At 30.1% G+C, this 13,359-nt stretch overlaps 1 protein-coding gene across 1 annotated transcript; it reads left to right on the top strand.

The window, feature by feature from the left end:
* Positions 1–7,058: 7,058 nt before the first annotated feature.
* On the top strand, positions 7,059–8,899 carry LOC114731231 (probable polyamine oxidase 5). The gene has a single exon (XM_028918365.1). The coding sequence runs from the start codon at positions 7,207–7,209 to the stop codon at positions 8,881–8,883; it is 1,677 nt and encodes a 558-aa protein (XP_028774198.1). The 5' UTR covers positions 7,059–7,206; the 3' UTR covers positions 8,884–8,899.
* Positions 8,900–13,359: the final 4,460 nt, after the last annotated feature.

The raw sequence follows: 13,359 nt of genomic DNA, 5'->3' as shown, positions 1-13,359 counted from the left end.
TTTTTTTGCTAGGCACGTATATTCTACTACTGGAAGTAATTCAAAATACTGTTAGGTACTGAATCTAAGCACTGCACCTCTCCTAATAAGAATTTAGACATTAATTCGTCATCTTGTGAGGAACTAATCTCTTTCACCAGGTTCAACACCCTTTTCAAGGTTCAACTTTTATTAGATACAAGTATCCTACTACTAGAAGAAATCTTATTCGAAGTACTATTAGACATTAAACATAAACACCGCATATTCTCAACAAAAGTTCAAATATTGATCCCCCACGTTACGAAATATTAACCCATTTTGTTAGGGTGGACTCCTATTTCAAGATTTAGAACTAACCTTGTTTAAAGGATAACAAACACGATTGTAGGGATAAAAATATTTAAGCGTCAAATTTTAATATCAAAATTACTAATTTCAAATTTGAGGAATAAAAATTAAAACCGAATAAAAATTGATTAAATAAAATTTTAACTGGAAGCATGTAGAATCTGCCCTTGGACGTACTTTGAGACACATGCAATGAATCCCCTAGTGTTTGCAGCAATGATCTGAAACTGCAAAACGCAGATAAGTTCTCCATTACGTAATGCAGAAGACTGGTTTTTTTTTCCCCCCCACCAGTTAAATATTAATTCGTGTCTTGTCGTTTTCTCATAAAACGACGAAAAGGAGGTTACCATAACAGGCAACCTAACACGTGCGATCCACGTGCCTACCTTTTATCATTCGGCAAACCAAACACTCCCTAATCAACTACGCAAAAAAAAGATTTTTTTGGGACCTCAAGAGAGAATGACATATAAGTATTATTAAAATATGTAAATTTCAAAACAATTTCTCAATATTTATAATTTAAAATATTTAATAAGTACAACTACTATAAAAATTATTTAAAATAAATAAATATTAAAAAAAATTGGGGTGTTATACTTATAATTAAATTAAAAGTCAAACAAGCTATAATAAAGAATAGAGATAGTAATATTTTTAATATCTAAAATAAGAACCAAAATCATTTCAAATTGTAAGAATTAAAATTAAAATGAGATTAAATTTGAAGAATTAAATTCAAAATTTTATTACATAGTCTGAAAGTGTTGCTTTTACCCTTCCAAATTAATTAAGGGAAAATTTCACTGTAGAACCGCACAAGACAATTAATCTCAAAAAGCCCTCAAAACTTTCTGAAACCTCACTGCAGGACCAAGGGGCCAATCTGATATTAATTCCACAAATGAAATGACGCCACTAATCAGGTGAACCAGTCCACATGTGAACGGACTGATTCCACGTGTGAATATATGTATTTCTTCTGCAAATTGGCTAGTTCCCCGTGCAAATGCGATCTCCCGCACTTGTTCCCTCACGGACACATGCTTTAGATGAACCAGTTCACATGTGAACGGACTGATTCCACGTGTGAATATATGTATTTATTCTGCAAATTGGCTAGTTCCCCTTGCAAATGCGCTCTCCCGCACTTGTTCCCTCAAGGAAATAAGTTTCTACTAGGGGCAGTAGTAGCGTCATTTCGTTTGTGGAATTAATATCAGATTGGCCTCTTGGTCCTGTAGTGAGGTTTCAGAAAGTTTTGGAGGCTCTTTGAGATTAATTGTCTTCTGCGGTCCTACAGTGAAATTTTCCCATTAATTAATGTGGTCCTCTTCTGCGAGCGTTATTCTGATTCGGTCGTTTTTCACGATTTTACAATTTCTTAAACTGTGACATCAAGGAGCTGATCCAGACCGTTGACTTGCTCAGGTGGTGGGGCCCTCTCTTACTCGATTTACATGTGCGTTAGGTGAAAGGCATTAATCAAACTTTTGTTGCAACTTTTTTTTTGTTCCCCCTTTTAAAGGTAATTTTCATTTGCTTTTCTTTTTTAATTTTAATTTTTCTTGTATATTCACCCTGCTTCTTCCAGTTTTATTTAGTTAAATCAATTTCAAATTTCAAAACTAAATTTTATGAGAATAATTTTCCTACAAACGAAAAGTACTACTATTAGCTGTGTGATACAATTGATTTTAAAAAATATTTTCCATTATGGCCAAAAAAATTCCTTAATAAATAAAAAAATGAATTTATAATTGCAAACATTAGATGGAAACATAAATATAGAATGTTAAGGATAGAAATTTTAATAAATTTTTTACCCAAAAATTAATACTATCTCCAGCTTTAAATATAAGAGCTAATTGATTAATCTGAATAGATTAAGAAAATAAGTTAAGTTAGTTATGTATAATAAATAGATGTTGTCTTTCTTAAAATATCCTTGCTAATTAAATTTATCAGTTAAAAATATCATTAGTGAAAAGATTATCTTAGAAAAAAAATATAAATATAACAGATAAAATGAATTTAAATCTTATATTTAAAAAAATTAAATAAGATTTTATATTAGACACTGGAAGAGGGTTGAATTTGTGGGTAAAAAATCATAGAAAATTATTCAGGAACTCAAATATAGATGAATTTACAAAATAAAATGGCAAATAATTGTAACAAAATCATTTATTTACTTTTGAAGGCGGTAGCAAGGTAGCTGTGGCAGGCCTAGGGAGGTAGGTGGGTGATGAGTAAATAGTGTTTCAATTATGAGAGACTCGTATCATATGCTTCTTTATGTGTGTGGGGTTGAACTATATCAATGTCAGGAAAATTGTACCTCTCATACTCACAAGATAAGATTTGATCTGGTCCATAATAAATTCGCTCATAATTTATAACAAGTTCCTGAGTTTAAATTTTATTATAAATATGAGAATAATCTTAAAATAACCTTATATAATAAAAATAAATATTTAAATTCAAGGAAATATAACATACAATAAAATGATACTCTTCCGGTCTTTAATATAGGACCCAATTGTTGAGTTGGTTTTGATCATAAATGTAAGACCCATTTCTCATATTTATCAATTTTCTCTAAATTACCCTTATGGATACTCCCTCAACCATAATCAAGTAGTAGAGGAATAGGAGGTATTAAGAAAGATAATTATGGTATTTTAGAAAAAATATGTTATATTTTTTATAATTAACTAACTTACCTAACTTTCTTAATTTAATTAAATTAGTTAAATAGGTTTTATATTAAGGATCGGAGGAGTAACATTTATCAATACTTCATCATCTTCATTTAAATTTAGAAAAATCCCACAGAAAAAAATCTGCAAATTATTAAATCTTGAATCATGATTGTTTTCTACACTTTTAAGTTTTTTTTATTGAAATTTCCTTTCAAAATTTATATATTTATTTCATAATTTATAATTATAATATGTAAATATTAGAATATATCATCAGCTCTATCAGAAACCACATAAAGAGTATTTTTAGTAGAATTTGGAAAATAAAGATCAAGAGCATGGTTTTGAAGTCTATAAATGACTTGATGATGAAGAGCTGCTGCGATAGTTCTAGGATCTTGCTCTGCTCCAACTATCTGGACTTGGATTTTTAGTCTATCCGTCAAAGTTGAATCTGAAAGTTTGATGTTGAAACCTGGGGCCATAGTAAGGATAACACTACCATGAAAAATTTAAAATTTAAGATAAAAATGAAAATGAAAATACACGAACCATAGGTTTCTACAAATATTAGCCGGTTTCAATTGATTCTCAAGTCTGCCGACTCTCTCTTATATTTTAATTAGACGTTGAATTGACTTTCGACTCAACTTGTTGAATTCAACTTATTTTCTTATCTTCTTCTCTTATCATGATAACTTTGACGATAATAATTTGAAGGTTAAAAAAATGAGGGAGGAAAGTGAAACCATGTGAGGGTAAGAGATGGAAATAATTATACGGATGCAGCTGTTGAAATATTAAAAGCATATATATATATTTATTAGCCTAACTTTGATTATTCCTCGTAATTAAAAAAATTAGGGATAACTTTGAAATGTGACTTGTACATGCAAGTGACCACTTAATCCTTTGACCTTAAGAATCTAATAATTAATCGCGTTTGAAAATAAAATAATCTAATAGCCATGATAAAATTCTCTTAAGAATAAGTTGTATAATAATTAAGGTAATTTGAGATCTTGAGGAGACTTTAAATAATTTAGTTAAAAATTGGAGATCATTTATAATAATTTTTATAGACTATAAATGATCCTAATTTCACTTCCTCAACTAGTTTAATTTTCATGCAAATAGTAAAATTACACGAAATCAAAAAAGAAAAAGGACATCAAGAGTCCTAAAAATGCCTATTTTGTATCAAGGACTCTTAAAACTCTTGTAAGAAGTGTTGCTTATTTTACAATTTTACTTTTTTTTTTTGGCTGATTTTGAGACATATTTTTTTACTTCATTTTTAAGAATATTCCACATCTTGCAACTTAATATTCCATAAGAAAATATGCAAGATTTAGTACAAACTAAATCACTCATTTGGTCATAAGAAAATTTCCTATCTATTATAAGTTTTAAAATATTTATTAAAAAATTCAGCCGAGAGAGAAGGTTATTCAAAGACTCATCATACGATATATCGTATAAAGTTGATTTTTAGCATTTATGAATCCTGATTCCTAGTGATGGTTAGCGGCATCCGATGGACCTTTTTATATCTTCTAATTTTTTTCATATTTATTGATAAAGATATTATACTAGAAAATAATAATAATAATAATTTAATTATATCAAGTTTTTTTGTAAAGTCGTTTCGCATTTTTCACTTCCATTTTCGATTTCATTCGCATTTCCTTATAATTATTTCATCCTGCTTTACCAGGCATAGCCTCAAAAATGACATATCCTAATATAAAACAATTTTTCTTTTTCAATAAGCTTTGACCAAGTTGGCTCAAATTTCGTGAACTAATCTCATAGTTAAAGAAAGCATAGAGACATTAGCTCAAGTTGACCGCAGTTTTGATGCCTCATATATTGACTCTACGCAAAATCCAAATCCCGAGATGATGTTGACAGGAATCACATATATACATATGTATATATCTTCCTATGTTCTTACTTATCTGCTTTTAAATATAATGTGTATAAGAGTCTTATATTTAAAATCGAAAGAGTATATATAGAAGAAAATTTGGTTTCTAGATATAAGTTACTTGCGGGATACTTAATGATTATTTTTTAATTTTATCCTTAGTAAATATAATAAAAAATAGATAAAAATGTACGGCATGATTTTTTAATACTTTTTCTTTTTAATAAAGGTAAATGTGAAAACTTTTATTGATGCAATGCATTTTTGTGAATAAAAAAATTCAATGCATTTTTTAGTATGAAAAATAAGATACAAGTGATTTATATATGAGCGGTACATACACACACATATGATTAGTGTTTGGTTGGTTTTTTTTAAAGAGAATTATGGTAAGATTTTAAGAAATGAATGTAATCACTAAAATATCTTATAACAATTACAATTAAGTAGCGCATAATAATAAGCTTCGAGATAAAAAAAAACCATAACAAATTTTAAGCCAGAGAATAATAATATTTCATCATATCCTTAATATAACAGCTAATTAACTAATTTGAATAGATTAAGAAAATTAGTTAAGTCAGTTATTTGTAATAAGTAGGTGCTATCTTTTTTAAAATATCATTACTAATTAAGTATATTAGTTAAAACTACCATTATTATAAAGACTACTTAAAAAAAGTAGATAAATATGAGAGACAAAATGAATTAAAAATTTATATTTAAAATCAAAATAAAAATTAAATGAATTTTTATATTAAAAATAAGAAATAATAGGTTGATATCTCATATGTTATTAGAAATTTTTGTAATTATATATTTTTTTTTTGAGATAATTCTCCCAAAAATCTGTCCTTTTCCTCTGTCCTCCCAAATTAGGGGATTTTTGCTGTAAAGCGAAGTAACTTACCCCGTCCTGAGTAAACAGCCATATTATTTTCTAATGTCCCCGATATACCCATGTGCGGAGAAGTCAAGATACTACTGCTGCTAGGAAGTGAAGGCGCTGTCGTCGAGGTTGAAGATGTGGCAGGCTGGGGATGGGAGATGGTACGATGATTAAGTTTAATATGGGTCTTGGGCTCTTGGGGTTCATCAAAAAAAAAAAAAATCAATTACAAATATTAATATACTTGTCGCTTATTAATATATGATTTAATTATTAAGTTAATTTTGATTCTAAATAAAAAATATATTTCTTTTTTTTAATTTTTTAAAATTATCCTTATAGATACTTTCTCAACCATAATCAAGTAAGCAAGGAAGAGAAGATATTTAGAAAGATGATTATAGTATTTTAGGAAAAACATGTCATATTTCTTATAATTAACTAACTTACCTAACTTTCTCAATCTAATCAAATTAGTTAAATAGATTTTTATTAAGGACCGGAGGTGTATAAAATTATAAGCTGCCATGCCAATGCCAATAAGGTTTCTTCAGGTTTTCTGCAATGTTTTTTAATTAAGTAAATTTGTTTCATTTTTTTTAATGATCTTTCTAAACATATTTCATAAAAATTAAAAAAAAAAATTTTTATTAATTCTCATTTAAAATTTAATAACTTTTTAATTTTATGCTTATTTAATATACACTATAAAAATAAAGTCAACATAATTATATATTGATGTCAAAAATTTCTCTCTCTGTCCTGTAAACAGAATTAAAAAATTCTCTTTTCTTTGTTGTATAAATATGACTAGATGAATAACATGCTAATATTAATAAAATTATCATTTAAAATGTATATAAAAATACCTTTAACATATATTACTTCTGGTTTTTAATATAAAAACTAGTTTGAATTTTATTTTGATACTAAATATAATATATAATTTATTTTGTCTCTCATATTTATATTTTTCTCTTTAAAGTAGTACTTATAATAATAATAGTTGTAACTAATACATTTGATTAGAAAAGACAATATTTATATATTAAAAATAACTAATTTAACTTCTTCAATCTATTTAAATTAAAATCTAAACAAAAATAAAGTTTTCTCTATAAAAATTCACTCTTTGCCATGTCCCTTCTTCCTCGTTAAAACCCTTCCCTCCTCTTCTTCTCTCTTTTCTTTCATTGAGATCCCTTCTCTCCCACACCCCAAATATCTCACCCTCGCTAACCTTCCTTTTCACTTTCAACCTCTCTGTTCTCTCTCTTTCTCTAAATATCAGTATATCTCTCCCTTTCGCCCCTGCCAATAATTAATTAGCCATACCTTAGAGCTCGATAATGGTGGTGAAGAAGCCTCGGATTGTGATTATCGGAGCCGGAATAGCTGGCCTCACTGCAGCCCACAAGCTCTACACCTCCTCCGGCTTCAAAGATTCGTTTGAGCTCTGCGTCGTCGAAGCCGGGACCAGAATCGGCGGAAGAATATGCACGTCGGAGTTCTGTGGTGACCGGATTGAGCTCGGTGCCACTTGGATCCACGGAATCGGGAACAGCCCAATTCACAAAATCGCCCAAGAAACACACTCTTTACACTCCGATCAGCCGTGGGAGTACATGGATGGCGGCTCCCCCGACACCATCACCATTGCCGAAGGCGGCTTCAAGCTCAGTCCAGCCATTGTCGACCCCATCGCCAAGCTCTTCAAAACCCTCATGGATCAAGCCCAAGGGAAGACCAGGAATGCTACGATGTTGAACGAACAAGACAGCCAAAGGAGTGAACTTTATCTGAGTGTAGGCTCGTTTCTGAGGAAAGGACTTGAAGCTTACTGGGGTAAAGAGGAATCGAAGGAGGAGCTTAAAGGGTATGGAAAATGGAGCAGGAAGCTGCTTCAAGAAGGAATTTTTAAAATGTATGAAAATACCCAGAGGACTTATACTTCAGCGAATGACCTCATGAATCTGGATTACAGTGCAGAGAGTGAGTACACGATGTTCCCAGGTGAAGAAATCACCATAGCTAAAGGTTACATCAGGGTAGTGGAATCACTAGCCTCTGTTCTTCCACCTGGGGTTGTTCAATTGGGTCGAAAAGTGACAAAGATCGACTGGAAACCCCAGGGGTCCATGGAAAAATCACAAAGGCCTGTCAAGATTCATTTCTATGATGGGTCTGCAATTTCTGCAGATCATGTCATCATTACGGTTTCATTGGGAGTGTTAAAAGCTGCGATTCAAGAAGATTCAGGTATGTTCTATCCTCCTCTGCCTCTTTTCAAAGCAGAGGCAATCTCAAGGCTTGGTTTTGGTGTTGTTAATAAACTGTTTCTGCAACAAGAAAGTAAAAACGGGCACTACAATAACAAGAATGGCTGCTTCCCTTTACTGCAAATGGTGTTTCATCCTCATGACTCTGGGCTTAGGAACAAGAAGATCCCTTGGTGGATGAGAAGAACAGCCTCAGTTTCTCCTATTTACAGCAATTCTAATGTTCTTCAAGCTTGGTTTGCTGGGGATGAAGCACTAGCACTTGAATCACTGAAAGATGAAGAGATTAAGACTGGGGTTTCAGCCACAATTTCGAGCCTTCTATGCGATTTGAAGTTGTGCCATAATGGGAATGTAGATTCTGAGAACTCTCATGGAAGTGAAGTGAGATTCAGTAAAATTCTGAAGAGCAAATGGGGTTCTGATCCTTTGTTCTTGGGGTCATACAGTTATGTTGCAGTAGGATCAAGTGGTGAAGATTTGGACACAATGGCAGAGCCATTACCGAAGAGAGAAAGCAATAGCGATTTCAAGTGTTCTTCTTCTTCTTCATCAACATCATCACCTTCACCTTCATCTTCATCTTCATCTTCATCATCCTCACCTCCTCTGCAAATTTTGTTTGCAGGCGAAGCTACTCACAGAACTCACTATTCTACTACTCATGGAGCTTACTTTAGTGGTCTTAGGGAAGCCAATAGGCTTCTTCAACATTATCACTGTGTTGGGATTTTTAATGATCAGTAATTTTTTTTGGGTTCTATTTTATTTTACTTTAGGATTTTACCCACTTTAAATTTTATTTTATTTTTATCATTGATTAATCTTTATCATATTATTCCCATCATTATCTCAAATGTCTGTGTTTCTCTTTTAAGGAAAGTGGAGAGTAACTGGGCGACATAGAAAGTAAAAAAGGCAAAAAGATGAACAGAGAAAACTTCATCATAATCATCAGATGAAATATTTACTGATATAGATCTGCAACTTTGAAAGCTTTGGATCCTACTTCTCTTTGTTCTTTCATTCTTTCAATGGACAGGATCCACTTAACCCGGCTCTTTTCAGTAAGGAGTAAATTAAAATTTCAGAACTGAAGTTCATAAACAAAATAAATGCTCTGGTAAAAAAAAAAAAATGAATAGAAGAAGACCATCCCAGTTGATTTCTTTATGATAGTAGATACTAGACTAGATATACTGATGATTTCTTAATATAATAGCAAGTTAACAACAAGTTGAGTTAATTAAAAAAGTTTATTAAGTTAGTTATTTATAATAAATAGGTATTTTCTGATTCTAAATATAAGATTTTTATATATAGGACTGGAGGAGTATTGTCTTTTTTAGGATATTTTTACTAATTATATGCATTAACTAAAATTATCATTTAATAAAAATTTTAATATGCATAACTATTACAAGAATTATTTTAAAAATAAATAAATACTAAAAACAAAATAAATTAGAATTTTATATATAAGATTAAGTTAATTAGTTTTTATATTAAATACTAAGGTAATGTGTGTATAAAGGAGAATGGGAATAGGATGGGAGAAGAGAGGAGGGGAAGGGAGAGGAGAAGAGAATGGGAGCAGATATGGAGCACCTCAAGTAGACCCATGAAGTGTAGGTGTCAAGACACCAAAAACCAAGTTGTCCTGAACAATGGGACATGCTGCCTCCTTATCAATGGGGTCTTTTTGGGGTGGACAGGCATTGTGTATCTGTCCTTTATATTAGGGCAAGTACTACCGTCATCATCCATCATATATCAAAACTCATACAATTTTTTTTTATAAAAAAACATTAATTCTCACATCTTTACTTAGTTTGCCTCAATTTTGATTTAGGCTCTTATAATTTTTTTTTATACAACCTTATAATTTTTTTTTTCTGAACTAGGTTTTCATTATTCATCCGATAGTTTTAATTTATACTACCTCAGGTCTTAATTATAAGAGCTAGTTGACTAATTTGAGGAGATTAAGGAAGTAAATTGAGTTAGTTATTTGTCCTAAATAGGTATTGTCTTTTCTAAAATATCCTTACTAATCAAGTGTATTGACTAGAACTATTATTGTTAGAAAGGCTACTTTGAAAAAAAATGTATAAATATGAGAGACAGTGGATTGGGATCTTATATTTAGGATCAAAATAAAAGTCAAACAGGATCTTATATTAAAGACCGGAGGTAGTATATTTTATATAATTTTATTTGTAAGCATACGTGAGCTTTAAAATGAAAGGAAATATTTGGCCAAAAAAAATGAAAGCAAAGAAATTCTATAAATTAAAATTATGTGTTTTCAGGTGAGGATGAATGATTGTAACCAATCAAATTATAAGGAAATAAACTACGTGAATCTGATTTAAAATGAAGATAAACTATAAAAAAAAAATCTATGAATTAATTTTTCCTCTTTCAACAAAAGAATTTTTCCTACAGATATGTAAGTATCTTGATAAATATTATTCGAGTCATAAAACTCAACTAAATTCTAATGAGTTCCTCAGTCTAATGCACCTAAGTTTTCAAGTGTAATTTTACTCTTAATTTTTTTAATAGTACAATTTTACTCTTAATTTTGTTACAATTTTATCCCTAATATTTGAGTGTAATTTTATCTAAAATTTTACTTTAAAAAATTAGTGATAAAACTATACCGTTAAAAAAAATTAAGAGCAAAATATCAGAGGAAAAATAATATTAGAAATAAAATTGCTCATTTACGCAAGAAAATATCGTGCTGTCTCTCGTCTTCCACCAAACAATGGCTGGGGAGATTCTGTCCATATACCCATACGTGGATGAGTTATTGGCCAAGCAAACCCTCCTGATAGTTAGCTCTAAACTAACAAACCAACCACCCAAACAAACAAACAAAATTGGTCCCTGTAGCTGTAACATTCCAATCATATCCGACATAGTGTTAAATTAAATAGGAACAATCCATCATTGTGATTTACTTTGTTTCGCATTCATAATATGCAGTGGTATCCATATATTTATAAATTTAAAGTTAAAAACTGCTGCCTCTGGTTTAATACGACCTTTGATACTATAAGATATCGCTTGTAGTCTACAAATGATATCTTGTAATTAACATCAGAGGTAGTGCAGTATTTATTAAAGTAATTTAAATAGATTAAAAAAAATTAGTTAAATTATTTATTTGCTAAAAATATATATTTGTTTTCCTAAAATACCTTCTTAAGTCATTTGTATTGAAATTACCATTGATACAAACTTTCCTAACATATATGATTAATAGGAATAATTTGAAAAAAAATGATAAATATGAGGGACAAAATAATATGAGATCTTACATTTAGGATTAAATTTAATTTCCAATTAGCTCTTACTCCTCTGATCCTATTTATAAGTCACTATCAACATGTTTCACACAGACTAAGAAAAACCCTAAATTTCATTAGCTTTCATTTAAAATTTAATAACTTTTCAGCTTTATCTTTATTTAGTATACATTAATAACATTACACCTCATGTAAACAAAATCAATACAATAATAAATGAGAGATAAAATTGTACATTCATATAAAAAATTTCTCTCGGTGTCCTTTAAAGAGGACTAAAAAATATTTTCTCTCTCTTCCCTGTAAATAAAACCAGAGGAGTATATTAGAAACTTGGTGTGGTATAGTGTTTGCAAGTCATGAATAATATAATTTATCTTGAATTTTATACAAATATATGAAATTCACCTAATTTTATACAAAACAAAACAAGCAAATTGGTCAACCGAAGTCTTGATATCATGTGGTAATACTCATAAGTCATAATCTTAAAAGAGATGGAATAAGAATGTTGAAGATGAAGGATCATCTCGTTCACTTATTCAAATAATCATACTCATTATGAAGTACCCATTGGAAAGTTATTTCATGAACCATGCTTTCTAGAAAGTTAACTTTTTAAATGGGTTAATGTATGATTTGCTTGTTTAACCTTTTTTTTTTGCCCCAAGACATCCAAACAAATTTGAATTCTCAACCACTACTCACACTCCATTTCATTCTTAACATATAAGTTAATTTGTTTTATAAAAAAATAAATAATATTAACAAAAAGACAAACATTAAGTAGTCTTAGTTAACAATGAACATTGAGAAAATTAAAAAAAATGTAGGAAAAGAGATAATAACTCAAATATTTATCCGAATATATAAGTTAATCTCAACTGGCTTTCTTGTTTAAACTTTTTATTACACAGAGTGTTGAAGTTATTTTTCAAATAAATACGCTATGGTTTAATTTTAAAAGCATAAATACCCTTTCCAGGAGATTTAGTAAAATCTAGAAAAAATTTTCAAAAAATAATTAAAATAGTAGAACTTACCTGAGTTTTACTCAATAAATTAAATAAACTTCCTTGTTATCTTCTTCCTTTCCTCCTCAAGCCAATCCACATATCTGCTAGTTTTGCAGCATGTCAGAGTGAAAGTAAAATATTGTCACTAACCAGTCACAAAGCTCCAGTGAAAGGCTCAATAAATTGCACCATTTCACTAATTGAAAATATGTGTTTGTATATATAATTTGATGGTTATGATTATTAATGGCCTTAAGATGGGTCCATGCACGTTGATGCCTATTGCCTTGACTCTATTCACCTTCCTCTCATTATTCAATTTTTTCTTACCAACAACAAAGAGTCGTCCAATCACTTGGAACAACTGTCTTGCCATCTTTAATCATCCCTAAAAATACTACTGACTTTTGTTTGAGTTGATCTTGTTCCGAATCTATATCTTTTTATCTTTATTAGAAAAAGATTACACGACAAAGGCAAGACTCTAGTAATTTTCACATCTTTCTTTATACCTCACATTTCCTTCTTTCTACCTTTTTCTTTCATGATTTCATTGCCAGATAAGAAAATTAAGAAACCAACAAGCTATTAATTGAGATGATAACGGCCTCATCGTCTCGTAAAAAGGAGAATATAAGTTTGAATATTAAAAAATACACTTGTTGAGATAGTTATTTCTTAAGTGTTTTAGACCCAAAAAGAATTAGTTTCAAATTTAATGTGACTTAGAAATACTTTGTTTCACCTAAAAAGGAAAATTAAGAGGTGCATACTATTGTTCATTGAAAAATTCAAGTGCTTTCATGTTTTGTCACTGTTGACATGTACAGATCTGGCGGCGATGATTCATCTTCGACAAGGACTCAAATATTTTAAGTCATGGATTTCAT

The sequence above is a fragment of the Neltuma alba genome, unplaced genomic scaffold (assembly GCF_004799145.2).
Source record: "Neltuma alba isolate B1F8T4 unplaced genomic scaffold, ASM479914v2 tig00012808_pilon, whole genome shotgun sequence".
Classification (NCBI taxonomy): domain Eukaryota; kingdom Viridiplantae; phylum Streptophyta; class Magnoliopsida; order Fabales; family Fabaceae; genus Neltuma; species Neltuma alba.
Note: the sequence above shows the minus strand (reverse complement) of the source record. Positions and strands in the feature narration are given on the sequence as shown.

What these genes read in the sequence shown, in the direction of transcription:
- LOC114731231 (XM_028918365.1), top strand. Translation starts at nt 7,207, where the DNA reads ATGGTGGTGAAGAAGCCTCGGATTGTGATTATCGGAGCCGGAATAGCT.